Consider the following 23,078-nt stretch of genomic DNA (forward strand, 5'->3'; position numbering starts at 1 on the left):
ATATGAAGCGTCCGTCGCGCAAAATAATATCAATGGGGGCTGTGGGCAGGACATTGTTACACAGCTGTGCCTGTGACTTCAGGCAGAGAGACCGCTGCATCAGAGCAGAAGAGCACGTTTTAAAATACATTTATTTTATCAATTAGTTATTAACTTTTACTTTTTTTAGCAACTTGCCCAATCGGGCAAGTTAGTTGTTAGTTTACATGCCCGACTGTGAGTTTTACTTGCCCCGGGCAATCGGGCAATCCTTATTGTTGAGCCCTGCTTCTCCAGTTTACTCGTTTATTTGCTTTTCTCACTTCCGATTCTCTTCTTGTGCGCCAAGCTAAATTCCCAGTTAGAGTGATTTCTGTCACCAGCGCTCCACCATCTTCAGCACCGAATCAACATGCTGAAGTGGATGAAAAAAAAAAAAATCAGACAAGGGCCAACTAGTGCCAATTTTGCAGGACACACCACAAAAACTAGGATGACAGACACTCACCGGCGGCCTGACATTGACCAACAGTCGACTACCGGCTTCGTGTGTAAGGACCCAGAGAAAAAGCAAGAGAGCATGCGTGTCCATGTTTTCATATGTTGTTGGGGGTAAGTTTGTAGTTGTTGGGGAGGTTGCTTGGTAACTCTGTTGGGCAGCACAGCATGGTTTAAAGCCACAATGACCTCATGTACAAGCAACCAAAGAGAAGGTGTGAGGAGTAAAATTGGCTGAAGAGATGAGGATAGCTGGGATGGCAGCACAGAGGGAAGAATAACAGGAAGACAACGTAGAGATAACTGAAAATAAAAGAACAGCAAAAACAGTGAGAACACAATCAGATAGTAGAAGCATTTTGGATCAGAAAAGAGGGAGAGGGAGAGAAAGAGAAAAAAGGATGAGTGAGGGGAAGAGTAGAAAAGAGACAGCAGAAAGAGAAAGATAGAGAGTGCGATGAAGCTTGTCCGCCAGGCTTTGTGTGGTTGTTGTTCTTTCTCTCTGCCATCCATCTAAGCCCTCTGCTACCTCTGTCCCTTTACACACACTCTCACAAACAAAAGCATGCATGCACACACACACTCACACTGTCCCAAACCCCAGACTAGCCTGGTGTTTCTGGCCAGTGGCTCAGTGCTTGGGATGTGTGTCTGCATGTGTGTTTATGTATTTTAAGGCTGTTTTGTTCAGAATGCAGGCAGGCAGAGAGAGCGGTTTTACTGCTGATAAAAGTATTTGGTTAATCAGCTTCTGTCCCCGTCCCCTGGCTAGAAGTGCTTGCTTGTGTGTGTGTGCTTGACACAGGCCATTGAAGTTAGGGGGGCTCCCGGGGGGCGGGCTGGGGATGGAGATTGGCATCAGCCCTCGGCCAGTAGCGTCACAAAGTCGTTCCTGAGGGACAGGAAGGGCAGCCAATGAGAGAGTCCCTCTGGAGCTATAGGGAGAAAGCGGGTAGGGGAGGGAAGTTGGGGGCTAGGAAGTGGGTTGGAGAGGGGAAGTAAGAGGGGGAGAGGGAGGGAAACAGAAAGGGAGGTGGGAGGAAGAAAAAAAGGAGTGTGTAGGATGAGGAGGAGAGACAGACAGATAGAGAGAGAGAGAGAGAGTCAGATGACAATTACCCTCTTGACTTCTGTCCAGCACCAGTTGTCAATCAGCCTGCCCCTCTGGGAAAAGAACCAGCGTATCATTGGCTACACTGACCCACATCCCGCCTCTCTGGGCCGCCTGGCCAATGCATGATTGGCCACAGTGACCCGTTCGTCAAAGAGATCTGGGAACACCAGAGCCTTGGGCTGCCTTGGGAATAAATGGCCCTGATAGCGTGCGTGCATGCATGTGTTGTTTAGGAGGAAAAAAAAGACAAAGGGTTTTCTTATTGAGGCTATAAGTGCTTTCATGGGACAGAAGAGAATGAGAGACAAAGATAGAAGGGGAGCAAGTGGGACTGTGGTAAAAGAGGGGGAATGCAGAGGGAGGTATGAAGGAGAGATGGAGGAAAGGAGAGACAGAGGGACAAAAAAGACATTGAAAATGGGTGATGGGGAAGGATGGATGTTAGAACAAAGCATGGAGGGTGAGCAGTGGCCAGGGGAGAAACACTTAAGAGATGGAGGGAGAGAGACAAGAGTGAAGAAAGATGGCAGGATATGGATAATGAAGAAGGGAAGACATAATAGATATGTATGGGAGGGAGGGGAAATAGACGAAGTTGTAAATACAGGAGGAAAAGATGGAGGTAGAGAAGGAGATGGTGAGAGATGTACTGCTGTACTGCTTTGTAGTAGTGTTTATGTGCGTATGTGTATAATTAATAACTGTGCAAATATTTGTTTATGATAACAACATCATGATGCAGAGGCATAACTTTATTTTGCTTTTTTCTGTTCCTCTTAGGAGCTCTCCTTTCACCTCGTGTCTCCTCTCCTCTCCTCTCCTCTCCGATCCAATCCGATGTGATCCGATATGTTGAGAGGCATTATCTGCTAACTTTAGTGTAGTTAACCTGCTTTTGCATTATGGGTGCCTAATTTGGGTACAATAGGGGGGTGGGGGGGTGGGGCGGGGTTTACATCCTTCACCATCAAGAAAACTTAAAATCATGTTTGGAATCACATTTTCAAAGTTTTTTTTGAGGATGCCACTTCCATTGTACTTCCATTCCATTGTTGGAATAGCTTACCAAGTAGCAGAACAGTAGGTCTGCTCTTCTATATTCAGGTGCTGTGTCTGAAAATGTAATTAATAGCCCTCAGTCTTAAACCCATGTGTAAATATTTGCAGAGCATTGCTAAAATTAGAGACCACAGATGGAACTAACATATCATTCCTGGGCTGTATGATGGCTACAGGTGTTCAATCATCTGAAAGAGGAGGGCCTCATATATTCTACAAGCAGTTGTGGATGACTCAACCATTAATTTAAGCCAGCGCAGACTCTGCCTTAATCATACTAACAAGGTCTATTGTAATGGGCTTGCCTTTGTGCTTATGGGAGGGGGCCGGAGCAGTTCAGTTTAATAAAACAAGTACCAATATTGCACAATGCCAACAGTAGTCATTATTATAATAATGTTGTCCCAGGAGATGCAGCTTTATGTCATACAGTATGTGCTGATATCTGCCTGGTCTTACCATCTGCAGGTGTTCACTGATGACATGTCTACTCATTGCACTCCTCACTCTATGTAAGATAAGAAAAAAAAATGTTTGACACATTTCTTTTCAGCTTTAAGGTCAAAGATCTCATTTCTAATTCCTGTATAATTTTAGCTGGAGACTTGAGACTTGGATATTGGGGAATTCTGCATTGCAGATTCTTGTATTGGGACCTATTTTGCGTATGCATGTAAAAGTGTGTGTGTGTGTGTGTGTGTATGTGTGTGTGTTGTTGCTGTGAACACCCTGGTTTAATTGTGTGCCCGTCTAATGAACCATAGCAGCCCATTACAATGCGGACAGGATTGTTATGCAGTTTTGTGTTGCAATTTGGTGTAAGGTTATTGTTTGTGTGGTTGCATCTGATTGTTTATTAGGACCGTGTTGTCTGCAGGTGCGGTTGACACTGTTTATTATATGTTGCCTTGGCTTTGTGTGTGTGTTTGCACAGAACAGATAAAGTGGTGCTCTCGTATGCTGCCGATTTTATGCCCCCAGCTTCAGCCGGAGGGAAAATTTACACTCACTCACTCACTCACTCACTCACTCACTCACTCACTCACTCACAAATACAACAACCAATGACCAATGTTTAAAACTCTGTTCTAATGTCTGTGATTGCGGATAAAAAAACGTGACAAACAAATCAGCATCTTGTTCTTTGTCTTTGACATCCCTGCCCTCTGCAGACCTTACCCAGGCTGACAAATAAATCAGCACAAATAGTCCATGTTTGTTCTCATGCTGTGAGACAGCATTTATGAGAGCTACTTCTAAACCTTAGCAAGGAACACAGACTCAAAGTACACCCCACTTTCAGGGAAATCTTCCCTGTTCTCATTAACAGTATCTACATTTGGTGTATTTGCTGAAACACACATCTAAAAGACACATTTGATAGACTAAGGTGTCTCAGGGGTCAACAAAAGCAACAGCAAAAGCAAGGCTTAATTGTAGTGTGTGTGCAAATGTGTGTAGATGCTCCAAGGATTCCCAGTAGCATCTTGTTTGCTTTGTGTCACACATATATCATGCTCTGGGGTTTGTGTTTTGTGCTGAGTTTGTGCAGTGTGTTTGTGATGTTGTTGAGGCAGATTGTTTGATCTTTCGCCTGTGCTGTCTTAATAATTATTGGCTTGCCTACAGTTACACCACTTCTGCATGTGTGTTTGTGTTTATGTGGCCATGTTACATAGGCCAGGGTGATATCACCTGTAATTAATTTCACAATTATTCATCTAATACAGACATGTGAACCTGTGCAATATTCCACTCTTATTAATTGTCTGTACTTTTGGGTGTAGTAAAGGTTTGTAATTTACCGAACATACCAGCATCACTAAAATTAGGTCAGTTAAGGATAAATAATGTTGGGTTTGGTAAAATGTTTTGGCTTGAAACATGATTCAGTTTCTACTCCAGTTAACAAGTGGATAACAATGTCAGTGTTTTGAGGACAGTGAGATTTGTGTGTTGGCTGATAAAGTTGTTAGGTCAGTTAGGTTAGTCATTAGTTGTTAAAGTCCCTGTCTATTTACCAGGCTGGGTATCATTTAAAAAAATATGATACCAGTACCAATCACAGTGAGCTTAAAGTGATACCAGTACCAATAGAGTACTTCATTTAATACCCATCATGTGAATGGAAGTATTCAGTTGTGTAAAATGCCACTATAGACACCACGGTCATGTAGTATAGCCATACTTTGGAATGTTTTGGTGGCATCTTGGCACCCTGAACTTCCAGCTCTGTCAAATACACCATGCTCAACTCCACCACATCACAGGCTTTATGGGTTGTAGCTGCTGCAGAAGTGGGCCAATCACATATTGCCTTAAACTGAAGAACGCTTGCAGTTTTAGGTTGGTCATTTTTATCTAGATCTGGGTACAAAAAGGACCGAATGCAGGTTTGACTGGGGGAGTTTTGATACTACTTGGTACTGGGGATATTTTGGATATATATATATATATATATATATATATATATATATATATAGATAGATAGATAGATAGATAGATAGATATAGATATATATTTACATTTTATTTTATGGCTCTTTTATACTTGGAAACATATCTAAATATTCCATTCACCAATCTAATACAAATACTGTAGTCTACAAATACAACCTGCCCCCCTCCCCTATTGACTGAAATATGCTTGCACATGGGTGCTGTCATTGTTGTTGACGTTAGACAACTGCTTCTTCATGAAGTTGGGTACTGTGGATCGACTTACCCTGAGTTCACAAGTAGGAACTCCAACTTTATAGTGGCGTTCCACTGTACTTTTTCTAGTTGGAGGTGTCTGGAATGCAGCACAAGTGGTGCAGTCACGCAAAACAAGTGAAGTACATACGTTTTGACACACCAAAGGACCAAGTACAGGCAGGGCTGATTAGAAGTAATTCATAGTACATGCACCAACCACAGACTCTTAGCTACTAGTGTCTCGAACTTTTCTTCTTTGTTCAAACTAAACATAACACTTTCAAAGATCAGTTCACTATAGCCCTCCTGAGCAGCGTTGACAAATCAAATCACATTCGATATCATCCTAAAAAAAATAAAACTTCCCCTTACAAATGGACAGTATTTTGTTCAAAAAGTGGCCTCCCATGGTAACCAGTAAGAACCCATGTTTAGGGAATATTTCATTAGCACCTGTATGTAACTCTGGTTCTTCTTGGGATTTAATTGGCTTTTTGTGCCAGTTTACAATTTTCAAACTGGAAGCCTGGAGTTTGAAGGGAAGTGAGATGTACTAAAGGCTGAAAAGAGATGGATCAACACATCCACTTGTGGAAATACATTGATAACTTGAATGCTGTATTTTCCATGCACACATACTTAAGGTCTCTATCTAAACATATATGGTGATAGGAAAACAAACACGTACGCAGGCACGCACTTTTCGAGCACACACTCGCACATCTAGTTGAACTCTCCGTCCTTTTACTCATATGGTATGTGGAAGCATGCTCAACCCTTCCCACACAACCACACGCATCCACCCCCCACCGACCCCCTGGTGTGTGCAGGGTTCACAGTAACGGTGTGTGTGTCTCTGAGGGGGAACAGGGAGGATAGGGGAATCTAAATAAAGCTATGTGTGCTTGGCTAATGAAACACACTGTATTCCCTGCAGTCTCATCAGGAAAAATGGGCTTTTATCAGAGCCAGAGTTACCAGTACATCTAGGTCTTTCTATAACATCCAAAACTCCATAAAAGAACAGGGGTTTATCATGACTTCAACTTTTTTTATTTATCAGGGAAGATACACAGAGAATCTCTGTCACAACAAGAGCAGGGAAGCCTGGTTCAAGCAGAGTGTGGTCTCAGCAGGGAACACTGCTTGTCAGAAAGTGAAGCCTTTGATACAGATCTCTGTCCATAAGTGAAACAGGTCCCCCTTTTCATGTAGGTTCAGAATTTTTTTCCTCCCTCCTTAAAGTCAGAGAAGCAGCATAATATTGTCAGGGTGCTAAGGTGTGTTGTGCTCTGGAACAGGTGCTGTGCCTTAAAGGTGGTCAGATATCATTAGTTACATGTATACTTTGCATTGCATGCTGCTAAAGATGCTGAAGGTTTGGAATTTTTTTAATCATGCAGCACAACACATGGCTTCATTGTGGGGTAATATGGTATAGGTGTTTTAGAGGAAAGCCTCTTTTTATTAGCTTTGAGGAAATACTTCTGGTTTTCTCTTCCCATACCTTCTCTCATCTGTTTCTGTCTGCTGTGTTTGGCAGTAATATTAGTCATGGTGGGAGGTCTCTATCCGCGCTGGGTTCTGTTCAGACAGACGTACAGCCTTCAAGTCAAAATCCTGTGTGGGTCTGTCTCAAGTGCACATGTCTGTGTGTGCTATGCTGTGTGTGTGTATATGTGTTTGTCCAGGGATCCATTAGTTCGTTATTAGCGCACTGTGGTCTACATCTGGTCTTAAGAACCAGCTCCAGCCCCAGACTCTTGAAGGGAGATTTCAGACTTGAGCCAAATGCTGGCCCAGGTTTGTTTCTTTAGTTTTTGAGAAGGGGGAGTCTGTCCTCCTGAATTGCGGATCCCTGCAATGTGCAACACACTGAAAGTTAAGCTCAGGATCACTGTTTTAATATTGGCTCAACTCTGTGTTTCTGTACACAAATTAGTTCCACAGCAGCTTTCTTGCTTAACCAAATGGTCTGAGAAAAAAAGGGATTCATTTGAAATATGCTTATGGTTGTTTTCTGCCTCTGCATCTGTGCCAGAGAAAAAAGAGATGTAATTTTTATCTACTTGTACATTTGCCTGCAAGTTATGGGAGGAGCAACTCTTAGCTTGTGTGTGTTTTTGTGGTGTAGAATAAACAAGGCAGCTGACTTTGCAGTAAATCAAGCTTTTCCCCATATCTTTGTGGAATAAATGCTCAGAAATGATTGTGGTTTTAATATCTCATGGGGCTGGGCCTAGTTTGGGTTCTACTTTAGGTCTATCAGTATAGTAATTTTTTAAATGCCATAATCCTGATAATATGCTGAATTTGTTGAACACCCTAGGTAGGGTTGGGCAGGTGTGAAACTGTTCAAACCAGTTTGATATTACGCACCTGACCAGACCAATGTACTGAATTTTATCAAGTATCACACTTGACTTTGGTGCTACCCCTGAGTGGACGGCCATTTAGCTGAACAGAAACTTTCAGCTCCCAGCAATCCCTCCAGTCAGTTTTTTTAGTCAAATAAAAAAGTATTGTAAAGATTATTCCTCATTTCAACTTCATGAATCAATCATTCCTTGTCCATTGAAAGGAATTAAGAAAAACATGGCATGTGATGAAAGTTCAGCTCAAAACATTGCTTGCAGCCAGTTAGGACACCTCTTTTGTCGGCTTTAAATCCATAATGTTGTCATATTGGTGCAGATTTTGTTTTCTTGAGAGACTTACTCTGCAATGTCTCCTCTTGTCACCCCAAAAAACAGATGAACTTAAGTAAACAAACACAGTTTGGCCGCTTGTACTGTTGTACTGCGTGATTCATTTTGTCAAGGATGTCAAAATTATTTTCTGACTTTTGAATGGCTATAAAGAAACGACTAGCAGCCTAGTCTCTGTTTTTATTGGATGCGATGAGTGTGGTGACTTCACCACTCTATATTGAGCTCTGTGAAATGCTTCATTTGAATTTCATAAAGAAGTATTATGTTAAACATATTTATACTGTCAAACTGGGCTGGTCGTGTGGGTTTGCCAAATAGAATCTTGCATCTCAATACCAATTTCTAATTATAGTTTTAGTGGTCTACATTACTACCAGGGAAAACTGAACACCCATATATTTAGCAACCACTTCTTTACCTATATTTGGCTCCACATACAGTATATTTGACTGTGTGTACAAGTTAACACAAGAGGTTTCACTAAAACAAGGAACATCTCAACAGTTTGTTTATCCTGTGAAAGGAACACTTCATTGATTTATAACTTCTTGTTTATATTTGAGCTTTTGGCTTCGCTTAACCGTGAGGATGGGCTGGGTCAAGTGGGAGCTGATGAGGATATGGAGTGAGAAATATGAGGAGAGGTAGAAAGAGGTGGACAGTGGGGAGTCACTGGAGAGAGCAGGATGAGAACTAGGATTTTGAGAGATCAGAGACAGAGGTGAGTAAGTGAGAAGTGAGGAATCGTGTGGTGGTGAGGGGGTTGTACAGGAAACCCCATTGTGAAGTGGCTCCAGCCATTTCCTGTTTGTGTGCCAGCTGTACTTCCCTCCTTCCTGTTGTACCCAGGAAGTCAGTGTCACATTCCAGCTCTGATCAGCTCTGTGTTTGTGTGTCAGAGATAGATCTCGGGACATTGTCATCGTTAATACCTGCATACCTTTGTTGCTTCCCTGGTTTATTTTTGGAATAAAACTATTAATGCAGTGGTCATGCTTTGTAGAGGCTGCTTGTACAGGCAGTTGTACAGACAAGGAGGAACACAAAATAGATTTAGAGAACCAACTAAAACTTGCATTACTGGAAAAGTCTACTGGAAACTACTAGATTTATTATAAACACTCCTGTAGTCCAACTTCAATGCTTCAGACTCCACAAGTGTGTTAGTGTTATTATTTCTATCTGGAATTTTGTTGGGTCAGTTTTAATGCTGTCCTTAAAGAACAGTGGTGTTAGATGTAAAGTATATGCCAGTCTGCCTCAGTAAGTGTTTTAAAAGATTGCTGCTGCAACTAACAATTATTTCATTTATGATCAATCTGACCATTATTCTCTCAATTAATTGTTTGGCCTATAAAATAGTGAAACAAATACCTGTCACAATGGCCTAAAGCCCATAGTCATCAGTTAGCTTATTTTGTCTAAAGGCCTTTGCATACCAAGTCTGTAGATTCCATCAGACATTGTGACATATTTAAAAATAAATATGGCCTCATTTTGTGTCAATTACATTTACACACTTACTCCAAAACCTTTCCATCATTCAAGTTTTGGGAACAAGTTTGACTTTTTTTAAGTTAAAAGCTGTAAGAGAGTTTTTGACTAAGAAGCCGTGAAGACAATGTGGCATTACCTGTGTGACAGGGGGCCGGCAAGATAAAAGAAGTGGAGGTATGTGGAAACGGATTCCTTCTTAAAATCTTCCACAACAAAGAGAGGGTAACAGAATGCATAAATGCACAACAGCACCGATGCTGCTTATGGCAGAGTGCAATTTCATAGTCACACAGTAACACTTCATTACTTTGGTGGCAGCGGTGCCAAATGTAAGACGCGGGCAGAGAGTGACGACAGCCAGGGAGGTAACTCCAGGGGACAGAGGCAAGGGAGCAAATGTGTCTTTCCCATTTGTCTCGAATTGCGAATTTCACAACAGATAGGATAATTAAATGGGTCATATGGGTCTCAGCAGTCTTAAAGGCGCTGTATGTAAGAATGTGGCCAAAACGGCTACCGCACTCAAAATCAAAATACTGCTGCGAGTCGTGTCTGCCCCCCCCCCCCCTACAGATTTGAGGTTGCTGGACAGCGGCACGCTGGAGACTGATTTGTTTGCCTACTGGTGGCTGCCGTGGCAGGGCCGCGTCGCCGTGTCCTTGCTTCGGTTTTCCAGTGGACCGTTCGAGCAAGTGCGGCTTCTCTGCTGCTAACACTGCTGCCGGGATACAGCGGAGGAGGAGCCGGCTGCTAATGCTATGTACCGGGACACTGCTAATGCTGCTTATCGTGCTGCTAACATTTGTTGACCCACCTGCACATGGGCTACAATGTATGATCGAAAATGAATAACAGTTGAAAGTATTTGAAATGTCCATCCCTGTCTAGCTATGATGCAAGTTAGCCAACTTTGGCTAAAGCGTACCTGTCGGGGAGAGGAGTAGCCACTTCGACGTCCGATTTCAAATTCTTCTCCGCTTTCAACTGTCTCCACCGTTCAAAAGCATCTCCTATATAGACCCTCGCTTTGCCTCGAGTTTTGTCTTGGCGTTTTTGGCAATCATAACGAGGTCGTTTGGGTTTAGTCGCACCGTCAGCCATTGTAGCTCAGTCGTAACTGTAACTGATGCTGAGACTCTACTGACTGCGTGACTGGTAGACGGCGGTGGGTGGCGCAACAGGCCAAAACACAAATTCAAAACATAAACATGATTTGCGTACCGTAATTTTTTTTTAAAAATGCGAATATTCTGGCTGTACTATTGTTGTCGGTGAGATCAGTATGTTATATGAACATTATTCCTTAGTCTCTGTGACATATTAGGATGATTTTACGACTATTTGCTTTAGATTTCTTACATATAGCTCCTTTAAACCTAAACATATTCAGTTCACTGTCAGATAAAACAAAGAAAAGTAGCAAATTCCTATAATTTGGAACCTAGAGCCAATTTATGTTTGGCATTTTTACTCAAAGAAATTACTGAAAAGATTTATAGATGATCAAAATATTCATTGATTCATTTTTGTCAATTAACTTTCAGGTGTTATTGAGACTGAGCACATTGTTGCTTTTGACTTTAGGGATTTGGTCATGGCTCTGACCCTACTTAGTACAGACTGACTTCGCTGTCCATGTAGAACATTTTGCACTTTTTCTTGCTGACTGAAATAAAAGTACGAAACATACATTTTAATTTATCTTTCTCTCTCTCTTCCTTTTTCCTCAGCGGTAGAAGAAGGGGAGTCTTCAGAGTGTGGAGGGACCTGGGATGAATCAACTGTCCAGACAGGTTTGTGCACACACACACACACACACACACACACACACACACACGTACACTCACACAGTGTAATAGAGTTCCAGTTGTCAGATCCACACGAGAGGCTTAAGTCTATATGTCTCTCACACACAAACACACAGACACACACAATTTTTAATATCAATTCCACATGGTTTATAATGGCCCGCTCAGAGGGATATCAAGGAGAAAAGAGAGGAAAAAATGGAGAGATGAAATGAACATAGAGGAGTTAGGATGGAGGGATTGGTGAAAGTATTGGGAGAAAGAAAAACCATATAAGCAAAAAAAGAGGAGATTTGAAGAGAAAAAGAAGGAACGGGAGGGAGATGTGAAAAGAGACGGAGCTCTTGTTGGTCTCAGGAGTGAGACTGAATGGAAAGAGAGACGACAAAGGGGATATGGAGAGAGAAAGATGGGTGGAGGGGGGGACAAGAGAGAGATTTGTGTGCTTTTTCACTACTCTCTGTGGTCTGGTGATATCCTGGGAGGAAGTCAGAGAGATGGTAGGGCTTTTCTTTTCTTTTTGTTCTTTTCTTGGATTTTGTTTTTTCTTGCGGTTTTCTCCAAACCAACTGCTGTATTTCTCCCTCTCTGGCTCTCCCTCCCCTCTTCTATCCTCCCTTCTCGCTTGTTTCCACCCTGAGATGGAAATTTGAAATTATCCTCACTCGCCCTTTTGCCTTGATGGAAAATGAACAACTGAACCAGCTGTGCTCTGAGGTTCATCTATGTGTATAGATAGATGGATGGCAGTGGATTCACTAGGTCTAAGAGCATTCGCGGCTGCTGCATTTTTGTAGACTACTTCCAAAAAGTAGTCTAGTAGTCAGTTAATCGCAGGATATATATCATATTTTTTTCACCCAATAACAATCATCTTCTCAAAAAGCTCTCAAACACAACCAGTAAAGGGTTAAATAAGGTAGTCAGGACCCACCTGGGATGAAATGGCAGAGTCCTCGATTGGCTTTGAGAGGCTGTTTACCAATGAGTTGTGATCTGATTAGACTAAACTCCCCAGCACCCTGTCTGACTTAGATACTGGGTCCGTACCATTACCACACTGATGTATGCTTGTGGTGCGCTGAGTAGGCAGAGTCTGCACACCACCAACAGTTATTGTAGCCAGCAGATACACCAGATCTGCTGCTATATTTCAATGATGATAGCGATATTTACATCACTTAGGTCACATGGCCTGCACAAACACAAACAAGTCAAGGGAGATTGATAAGACAGAGAAGTGATAAATGTGGTTCAGACTTAAGCAAAAATTCTACCATGAACATAACTGTTAATGCAGGCAATTATTTATCAGCCAGGAAAGCTACCATGGCTTTGCCCTCTAGGCCGACGTTGTTTGTTTTGTCAGCTGATAATTACGTGGTGCTTCAGCTGGCTGACAGATTACACTCCATCTAAACAATTTTCCTGGCCCTTGCCATTATGTGAAGCGGTGCACTGGCACACTGTTTGCAGTAACAATGTGCCTGCTTTCTTGCAGAGATAGCGGGAATCCGACCCTCTCTAAATGCCATATATGTGGTTTATTTAATATGGCATTACAGAGAAAATGATTATTCAAACAAATCTGTGTTCAACAACAACCAAAGGAATGTTCATTTTCCGTCGTTGAAGGTCAACTTACAGCTATAACTTGTAAACAACTACCGACAGCACTGCCAGCTGCACAGTGTGGACTAGTGGTTTTGATAGTCAGCTATTCCGTGAAACCCCCACTAGATGTGCTTTTATTTATTGTAATTTTGCAGGCTAAAATATGTCCAAACAACTACAGTACAGAGGACGTACTGTATGAGTAGGATATGTGCATCCCTTATGGTCGACATAGAATGTGTTGATGAAAGCACATATTTTTATGAAAATAATAAGCATGTAGTGTGAAACCTAGCACCTCAGAAATTGAGACCAATTTTCATTGAGGCAGTTAACCATATTTGGGACTGTCAGTGTGGTTTTATGAATTAGAATTTAGGAAAACACACATCTGTTTGGCACATGATGTGGTAATACGTATGTCTTTATTGACAGAGACATTAATGATATATTATATTAAATGGAATTCAGCAGATAATCAGCATGTAAGGTGTCTATGTAACGATAATTTGTCCATCCCTGGTTAAGCTTTGGAATTCACTTCAGCTGCAAATGACAAGCATTGATTTATCTATTAATTACTTTCTTGATTAATTGTTTGGGCTAGAGGATACAAGTAAATAGTTCCCCAAGCCCAATATTTTGGTTTTTTTTTCTTCCAACCAGTTGTCTAATATCCAGAGATATTCAGAAGGCAAAGAAGACCAAAAACTGTTCACATTAGAGAGAGTGGCACCAGTGAGTCCTTGTCATCTTTGCTTAGAAAATCCCTCAGTGATTCATCAGTTACCGCTATTATTGCAGATTAATGGTCTGTCCATTGACTGATTGATCAATCAATCAATTCATCATTTAAGAATTCAAGGTATTTGACATGATTGGAGTGGCTATGTATGGACTGGATAGTACCATCATTTCATCAGTATCATAACTGCTGTAGTGAGTCACAGACTTCTGGGTGAAAAAGTGGTGCATCTGCTGGCTCCATATGGTAACCATGGCACAACTTGGCTATTGACATTTCTCTCACTGTTGTTATTAACACTTAGTAAAGACCAAACAGCACATTTTCCCAAACCATGGCAAAACAGTTTGACTACTGTAGTTGTTTGTCAGCTGTAGCTAGTTTTTCTGCTCTGGTTTGCAGCCTATCAGAGAACAGTTAAACACTTCCTCTGACTAGATCCCAACAGGGAAATAAGATACTGCTGAATGTGGTAAATATGCAGTTATCTCTCTCTCTACCTCTCCTGCCCTGTCTCTCGTTCAGCTCTACAGGGATAGAAGGATAGGAAAGTATGACCCTTGGGGTGTCTATGACGTACTGAACCCTCCCATCCTTGCCCCCCCTCCTCGTCAGACCTGTGCTAACTCTCCTCCAGGGGCACTCTGTGTGTGAGTGTGTGTGTGTGTGTGTGTGTGTATCTCTCGTGTGCGTGTTAAGGGGGGTGCTGACTGAGGTCCTGGGTGGCTCGCTAGAACTGCTGTGTGTGTCAGTTCCTGCAGGAAGCTAGAGTCCCATGATACACACACACACACACACACACACACACACCTATCTCACACTCTTCCTCCCATAAAAACATACTGTCCCATATTCCCTTACTCAGCCACTCTTTCAATTTGGATTTTACCATCAATTCCCTGTCCCAGCATCCTCTGCATCACTTTTTCTTTCTTTCTCTGCATGCTCTTCTCTTTCTGCCATCCTAAATCTCTACATATCTTTCTTTGTCATCTACTGTCTCCCTTTTTCTGTCCCTTTTCTACTTTTTATCTGTGCTCATATTAGAGAAAGCGCGTGTGTGTGTGTGTTTGAGAGAAAGAAGGAGTAAGAATTGCTGCCTATCCCTGAGTCAAGCAGATTCAAAAGAAAAAGACCTTGTTTCCTTTACTCCCTGGGAGATAGTGTCGACAAGGACGGGGTGAAAAAGAAGGATAGAAAAGGAGAGAATGGAGAAATATACCTCTCCATCCTGCTGTTAAATTCACAAACTTCAGCCCTTTTCTATCCTTTCTTTACTCTTTTCTTCTGTCTCTGTCGCTCTGTCTCTCTTTCACTTTCTCTGGAAAATGTGTGTTGAGTTTGGAAAGACCCGTGGGAGGGAAGGCGGAGGGAGGTGGGAGGGTGACTCAAAGGGAATAGCATTGAGCCAACCTATTCTCCCCTCTTCCTACATCTCGTCCTTTCCTTTCCTCCTTTTCCTCCCTCTTCCTTGGTCTGTCCGCCCAGAGAGGAGCCCTTTCAGGTCAAAGGTGCCCCAACACCTTCTGTCTCTCTTTCACGCTGCTCACACCAGCCCTTAGCGGGACAGAAAAACAACTTGTCCCCTTCCTTCCTTGTTTCCTCTCTTGTTCCCTAGCTCCCCTAGTGTGCTTGGAGAAGAAAAAGAGCAAAGTTGCCAAGGATAGAGAAAGGAAATGAGAGAGGGAGAGTTGGGAAGGGCAGGTAGCAGCAGAGTTGCCCTGTTTTAAGAGTCATCTGTTCAGATTTTAACCTATGTCCAGTCTCGTGTCAGAGAACAAACCAGACAGGAGACACATGCAAAAGTGCACTTTAGAGAGACGTGTGTGTGTGTGTGTGTGTGTGTGTGTGTGTGTGCTTTGTGAATGTCTGTGTTGAAATCGTCCTCCTATCTCCAGAGTCTTGTTTTTCTCAATTCTTGTCTGACAGTCTACTATAGACTACACGCACACACACACTTACTGTTTCTCTTGGACAACATACACACAGAGTCACATACAGAAAGAGCCAGTGAGTCATCATGGAAAAGGTTTGTCAGGTCCCCAAGCTGAAACTGAGAAACTGAGACCTTACTGCATTATTGTTATTCTCAGCTTAAGCACTGTGTGAATGTGAGTGTGTGCGCATGTGTGTTTGTGTTTATGAGTGTGTGGGGACACAGACATGACTGGCTAGCCAGAAAGTTGCCTCCACCTATCAGATGACAGAAAGTGTGTGTGTGTGTTTGTGTGTGTAAGAACATAGTTGGATCAATTCAGTTTACGTTAATGCAATTTCAAATCCAAATGTCATTAAAACAGCAACAAAAATAAAAGATGACAAATGTGAATGCTTTGTCACTTCTCTTCTAAACAAACTACAAAAATTGCATTTTCACAGTTCACATATTTTATGTTCAGCACCACACTCCGGCGTGTATATGTGTGTGTGTGTGTGTGTGTGTGTGTGTGTGTGTGTGTGTGTGTGTGTGTGTGTGTGTCCGCACTTGTTCTCCAGTATTCTTGTGGGAGTGTTTACCATTTTGAAAAATGTCAGTGAAGAGGTATTTCCTCTTGTGTAACAACCCAGATTCTCTGTTCAAATCCAACTACAGGTTAAAAATACACTTTATGAGCTGTATAGTTGTTAGTTCAATAGGAAAGATGCACCACAGTGACATACTATTCTAAGCCTCAGGCTACCTTACTGTAGGTCATTGCAAGAGTCAGAGGTTTGATAGTTTGCCTAGCATCTTCTCCAGAACCTGAAGTGAGAGTTGACTTTTGGTGCTTTCACAAGATATTTACACAATCAGAGTTTTGATAGATAATGATCATTAAAGTGGGTGTAATGACTAAGTGGCATAGGTTAACAGATATATCAGTTTGACCAATTAATAAGCACCAATAAGACATTTTATGAACAATCATTACTGGTGGAAGTCGGCTCTGCTAGTGGTCACTGCCTGTGCAGCCTCCACCAGTCATGCGGGGATATTCATCATCGACTGGAGATGAAGAGGTGAGGGTTGTTTTAAATAATCAGTGGGTACAGCTCCAGAGAAAGCAGGTTCCTTCTGTTGTGTGAGTATATCTGAGTGTATTGTTCTTAATTTTAAGATGTATTTACGTAAAATTTTTGGCTGGACTGCAACAACAACAACTACAAACACAAGAGTGACAGTGAATGCAGCCACTTCCTGTTTTAAATTAAATGAAAATTAGTCTTTTACATTACATGTGATTTTTTTTTAATTCCTGGCAAATACCAATTACATAATACTCAAAAGTAATTGAAATACTCATTTCAAATACAAGTAACCAAAGGTACTCCCCATCTCTGATCACTGTTTGTATGAAGGCTCCATACACAAAGTCAAGTTAATGTCATTTATGTACCTGAGAATCACAGGTTGACTTTGAGTGAAAAAATAGTCAGAACAATAAAAATACCTTCTACCTATGTGTTTTTTAGTTTGGTGTTAAAGGGATAGTGCACCCAAAAATGAAAATTCAGCCATTATCTACTCACCCTCATGCTGAGGAAGGCTCTGGTGAAGTTTTAGAGTCCTCACATCCCTTGCGGAGATCAGCGGGGGTAGCGGCTAGAACACCTAATGGCTGACGGCGCCCCAGACTAATGTCCAAGAACACAAAATTGAAACCACAAAATATCTCCAAAAAATATCTCCATCAGTACTGAAGTCCAGATTCTCAAGTGCAGGCATCGCCAATTCCCAGTCTGAGCAGCAAAGACTTTCCTCATCTGTTGGCACTACACCACCAGGTTTCCAGTGCTCGACTCCGGTATTCTGCGGCTGGCTGAGGGTTAGGCTCATGAGCTGCGGCGGCTGCTTCGTCCAGTAACCTGAGTTCCGCGTCCGTATACTCGGGCTCAAACAAATACGGCTCAACAAAGAAATGCTGTTCCTCCTCAGTTTCATGTCTTCAGACATGTTGGGCTGTCCTTTGCTAAAAGACCGTAGTACAACTTATCTTTTAGCTACTGTGGTTACCGTTGTCTCCCCCTGCGGTGCACATGTCACGTGATGTAAACACTGGTAAGCAAAGCTCATGCTTTTGCTGGTCTCGCGCAAGTGCGCACACGTGAGAAGCAGTCAGAGCTACAGGCTACAGTGAGGCTAAAAACAACTGCCATTTTCGAAACAACTTTTTATGTCAGGGCTGCAGCACACTTGGATCACTATGGATGAGCAGTTTGGAGATATTTTGTGGTTTCAATTTTGTGTTCTTGGACGTTAGTCTGGGGCGCCGTCAGCCATTAGGTATGCTAGCCGCTGCCCCCACGATCTCTGCAAGGGATGTGAGGACTCTAAAACTTCACCAGAGCCTTCCTCAGCATGAGGGTGAGTAGATAATGGCTGAATTTTCATTTTTGGGTGCACTATCACTTTAAGTTTCAGATTTATTCATTAAATACTCTTGAGTATGAGTTCAGTTCCAAATTTCTATTTTTATGTAGGTATGTATTACTTAGAGTTTGATATTCAGTGATCCAGATTCATTTCTTTATATAGGTAGGCCTATCTAACACTTTGACTTAGATATTTAATTCAGGTTATCCACTTTCTAATGAAGTCAAAGATTGTTCATTTTTGAGAGCGCCGATTTCTTTTTCAGGAGGGGTTGGATGTGGGCTGATTGATTGCCACTGGCTTTTTCCTGCTCTGAACTATCGTTATGGCATCAGTCTTTAAAAATCCACTGTTGGTCGACCTCTACTAATTGGGTAAAAGCAAATGATAGAGCAGCTACAACAGGCTGGTAAGTTCAGAAAATTACATCACTGTACAATGCAGCTTTTAAAACCTGTAAAGGACAACACTTATGATATTATGATATCCAAAACCTAAGACAATATTCTCATATCATGACATTGATGTAATATCAACACATTGTTCAGCTGTGAACACAAATGTTGGTCACACAGCTAGACAAGCCTGAAATAAAAGACAAATTAAGGCAGTAGAACACAACAAAAATAAAATAGCCTTGTTGCACGTAATCTTATGAGCAAGACTCAGTGGGAAGAGGTGCATTTGTGCTCAGTTGTGCTTGTTCTTAGTTCAAAAGGCAAAATGGCAAGCACAAAAAATTAATTAAATCTTAAGATCAAGATAGTTAGATTTGAGATTGGATTTACATAATCTTATCTATTTACATAATCTTATCTATCTACCTCTAGATAAGATCTAGAGAGTGAGAGGAATGTTAGGCAGTGAGGTAAATGTTTGCGAGGAAAAGTAAAAGGAACATGTTATAAATGAGGAGGTGAGTGAATGGAGGGAGATTACAGGCAGTATCACTGTTCTCCAGGTTCACTGTAATGTCTTGATGGCCAGAGCTGAGAAAAACAGGACACTGGCCCTTCTCCATCCTCTCTCTCGCTTCCTCTCTCTCTCTTTTCCTCTTCCCCTATCCCTCTCTCACCGCTACCCTCTGGAGGTCCATAATGTAGTTTTAATTTCCCCAAGGCTACCACAGGAAAACAGTTCCTGTGTGTGTGTGTGTGTGTGTGTGTGTGTGTGTGTGTGTGTGTATATATGTGTGTGAACTATTATTGCCTGCTTGTGACAGCGCACAGTGCATCTGTGTTTTTGTCTGTATTGCAGCATTTAAGCCCTTTGTGCGTGTGTGTGTAATTTTTCTTGGTGTGTGTCTGTCCACCAAAACACCACATACGTGAGCAGCTGATAACTTGTTTGTGAGTGTGCTTTTCTGACAATTTGTGTGAGTCTGTACATTGTGTATGGGGCTGATTTTATTGCATGTTTTTGTATCTATAGTGTTTGTGTGTGTGCTTCTTTGTGTGTGAGTGTGTATTATCTGCTACCTTCCATGACGTGAGTGGCTTTTTCATCATCCTGTTTCCAGACATTGGTGTTGGGTGCTGCTCTCCCTTGCCGCAGCATGTCCCAGGGGTCTGTGTGTGTAGCTGTGTGCATATACATGTGTGAGTGTGTGTAGGTGTTTGTGTGTGACGGGTACTCTGTGGCTCAGCAGATCACCTCCCGGGGGGGAGAGGCCTTGTATTGTGAAAACACACACACACAGACACACACACAGGCCATGGTGGGGGGAAGAACATGAGGTGGGAGGATGAGGGGAGGAGGTGAGGAGAGATGGCCTCTTTATATAGCCACCTAACACACACACACACACACACACACACACACACACACACACACACACACACACACACACACACTCTAACAGAGCGAGGCAGAGGGTGAGGAAAGGGTGGGGGAGTCATTCTCTTGAGAGACAAGAGAGCAGGCCTGTGTTGTTGTGTCCAGCTGCACCTGTTCAGCCCGTGTGTCAGTGTGCATTTGAGTGTGCACTCTGTGCCAAATGTGTCCACCATTCTTTGTATCTGCCCACTTCTCAACATTTTGAGCTCAGATAGGTGAGTTATTGTGCTGTCAGATAATGTTTCACCAGCAGTATCACCTCACAGTAATGGTGTGTTTAAATTAAGGGTGTTTTCAGCCAAATTTGATGGGGACAGATTGAATAAAGTAGAATCCGCTGTTCCATTGATCCCTGTAGCTTCACCTGTCATAACCAGATAATACTTCAACAATACATCAACAAACAAAAATTATGAGAGCAGATTAGTATGCAATGTCGGGCTGCACATTTAATTGAAACATTATTGAAATCGTAATATGGCCAAGTGCAATATCCAGATTGCAGTAACTGCAGCCATACCATATGTTCACCACTGTAGTGCTACAGAGATGCCCAGTCCTACAAGTCAGATGTAAGGGAACATGCTTATTTGGTACAGACCCCAGCAAAATCATATCCCTGTCTTTTTTTTTTTTTTTGAAAATGAAAGGCAAGTCTACCGTCAAAATAATCGCATTATAATTTTTTTGCATATCTTGCAGCCCTAATAAAGAGTAGAGCTAAAATTGGATCAGAAGTATCTGGACTGACACTACATGAAGCTACATAGTTTCTGTCCAAGCCCGATCTGAGCTTGAACCATGCCAACAGTTTATAGTATACACTATGTATTTCTTTTCAGTGTGGTAACACACATTTGTCAAACAGTCATATGCCATATATGTTAACTAGAGATAACATTTCTTCTCATAACTGCCAGGCGAGAGTCAGGATAGGGTGATGCCAACACAGCTCATACATTATTTATGACATTACACAGACTATATGGTCTGCATTTTAAAAAAAAAAAACAACAAAATTGAAAATTGGAGCGAACCAGACCTGATTCATCCCCATGGGAATTTTGAGAAACTACTGCCTATCCTGTGCTGCATGCGCATATAGAATAACTATTCACTCCACAGATGTTAGGACTGTTGTGACTTAAGACAGTATATGTGGCCAACCATCCTGTATGTTAGTTTTTGACCAAAAGTAGCTTTTTTGTGCACATCGTAATAGCTTAATTTTTCAGTGTAGACATCATACACATTGCACAAAAACAAACAGTTGAATAAATTCAATGTATCACCCAGCAATACCTCAGGAAGAAGTTTATATAAAATAAAATAAAGTGAAGCGGAATAATGCCCATGTCACTTGTCCTGAATAGTCCTGACTAAAAGGTCTTGACAAGGTAAGCCATGTGATGCAGGTCTGACTTTAACCTCACGGCTGGTTCATAGCCCTGCTGAAGGTAGTGGTGCCCAGCCAGGTGCCTGTGAATCCTGGTCCAGTGTGGAGCGCGATGTGGAGCAGAATGAAAGCCTTGTGTCGGGACTGTTTAGTTTCTAAACATACTGCTGGAAGCTGCACACACACTTTTTCTCCACCTTTTGATGCCTGTTTTAGGCTCACACAGACATATGTGTGTGTGCGTGCGTGTGTTTTATGTATGCTTGGCCGACAGATATACATCTCTCTGAGCTGCGGAGTGTTTCCCAGACAGGCCACAGTACCAGCTCCTGGCTGCCAAGTCTAACACTTGAATAACTACCTTACCTTTGCAGTATTACAGTATGTTTTATTCCCCTTTAAGTCTCTCTCTAGCTCTGGCACTCTCTTTCAGTGCACTTCTATCACCCAGGGGCAGTTCAGGAACATTTCCCAGTGTTCATTAGTTCCCTAGTTTTCTTCCCACAGGATATATAGAGATGTACATTGGTCATGCTGACTGTGCGTTTGATTTTTGGTGTTCTAGTTTGTGTCTCCATGAGCGTATCTTGGCAACTGCTCACAACTCTGCCATGAAACCAAAGTCATACTGTGGGATGGAGTGTATCCATATGAAGTAAACATGGATCCAGTGTTGGAGGTTCTCTGTTCAGTACATATCCCCTTTATTAGGGAGAGAGGGACAAAACCTCTGTCTTATTCTGTCTGTCTTTCTCTCTCCCATCCAGTGTGTTTAGGGCTTATTATCATTTAGCTCACTAATTACCTCAATGAACTCATTTTAACATGGGTAATGAGAAAAGACACACAACCAGCAAACACACCCATGCTACAAACACACACAAACATCCACACAGACTCTTCTGTGAGCCTAACGAGTGGTGATTAGTGGGTCTCAGCTAGGCGTGGTTAGGCTGTGTAACATCATTCTGCACTGTGGACTCTGCTAATTCACTTCTCTTTATCTAATTACCCAGGGTGCACACAAACGCGCGCGCACGCACACATGCACACATGCACACACACACACACACACACACACACACACACACACACACACACACACACACACACACACACACACCACCACCTGCATATATCTTTCCTGCAGATATGCAAAGTGACCTCATTATTCCTGAGGTATCCATTTATATATTTATATTTTTATCTGTTAATAAACAGCCCATTGTCCTCAGGTTACTGAGGCTGGTGGGTACAGCCAAGAATATGGCTTATTACTGTTCCTCTAGAGACGCACGGTGTAAAAACATCTTTTCTCCACATCCTTGCCTGATGTTTCTTGCTGTCATACACAGATACCTGCATATTGCATATGGAAATCATCTTAAAAAATAGGCCTTAGTATATAGAATGACTTTCTCTGGAATGTCATCAGGTTCAGTTCATTGTCCATGAATATGTGATGGCCCCAGACCTTCATAGATCAATATAGTAAGGAGCGATACATAGTTAGAAGCAATTATGGTGCTGTTGCTGTATGTTTTAAAGGTATACTATGCAGGATTTACTAAATAGCAATGTAGAGACTCATACACTCTCTCAATCATCACGTATGGGTCACTAGAAGTGTGTGGCAGTGAATTTAACTGCAGAAGCTCTGCCCTCTGCCTTTATTGTCTTTTTTTTTTTTTTCAAATTTTGCTGTGGTCGGAACATTTATGGAAGTTTAGCTCCCAGCAAGACAGCGCACAGGTGAGGTCAGGACTTTTTA

General features: G+C 42.1%; 1 protein-coding gene across 3 annotated transcripts in view; it reads left to right on the forward strand.

Annotated features, from left to right (window-relative positions):
• Nucleotides 1–23,078, forward strand: part of znf423 (zinc finger protein 423) — a 186,087-nt gene that overhangs the window by 18,174 nt on the left and 144,835 nt on the right. For all 3 annotated transcript variants that reach the window (XM_050073551.1, XM_050073554.1, XM_050073552.1), the window contains exon 2: nt 11,285–11,347. In XM_050073551.1, coding sequence (XP_049929508.1) covers nt 11,285–11,347 — 63 coding nt within the window. The remainder of the gene's footprint in view (nt 1–11,284; nt 11,348–23,078) is intronic.

This window comes from Epinephelus moara, chromosome 20 (genome assembly GCF_006386435.1).
Source record: "Epinephelus moara isolate mb chromosome 20, YSFRI_EMoa_1.0, whole genome shotgun sequence".
NCBI lineage: Eukaryota > Metazoa > Chordata > Actinopteri > Perciformes > Serranidae > Epinephelus > Epinephelus moara.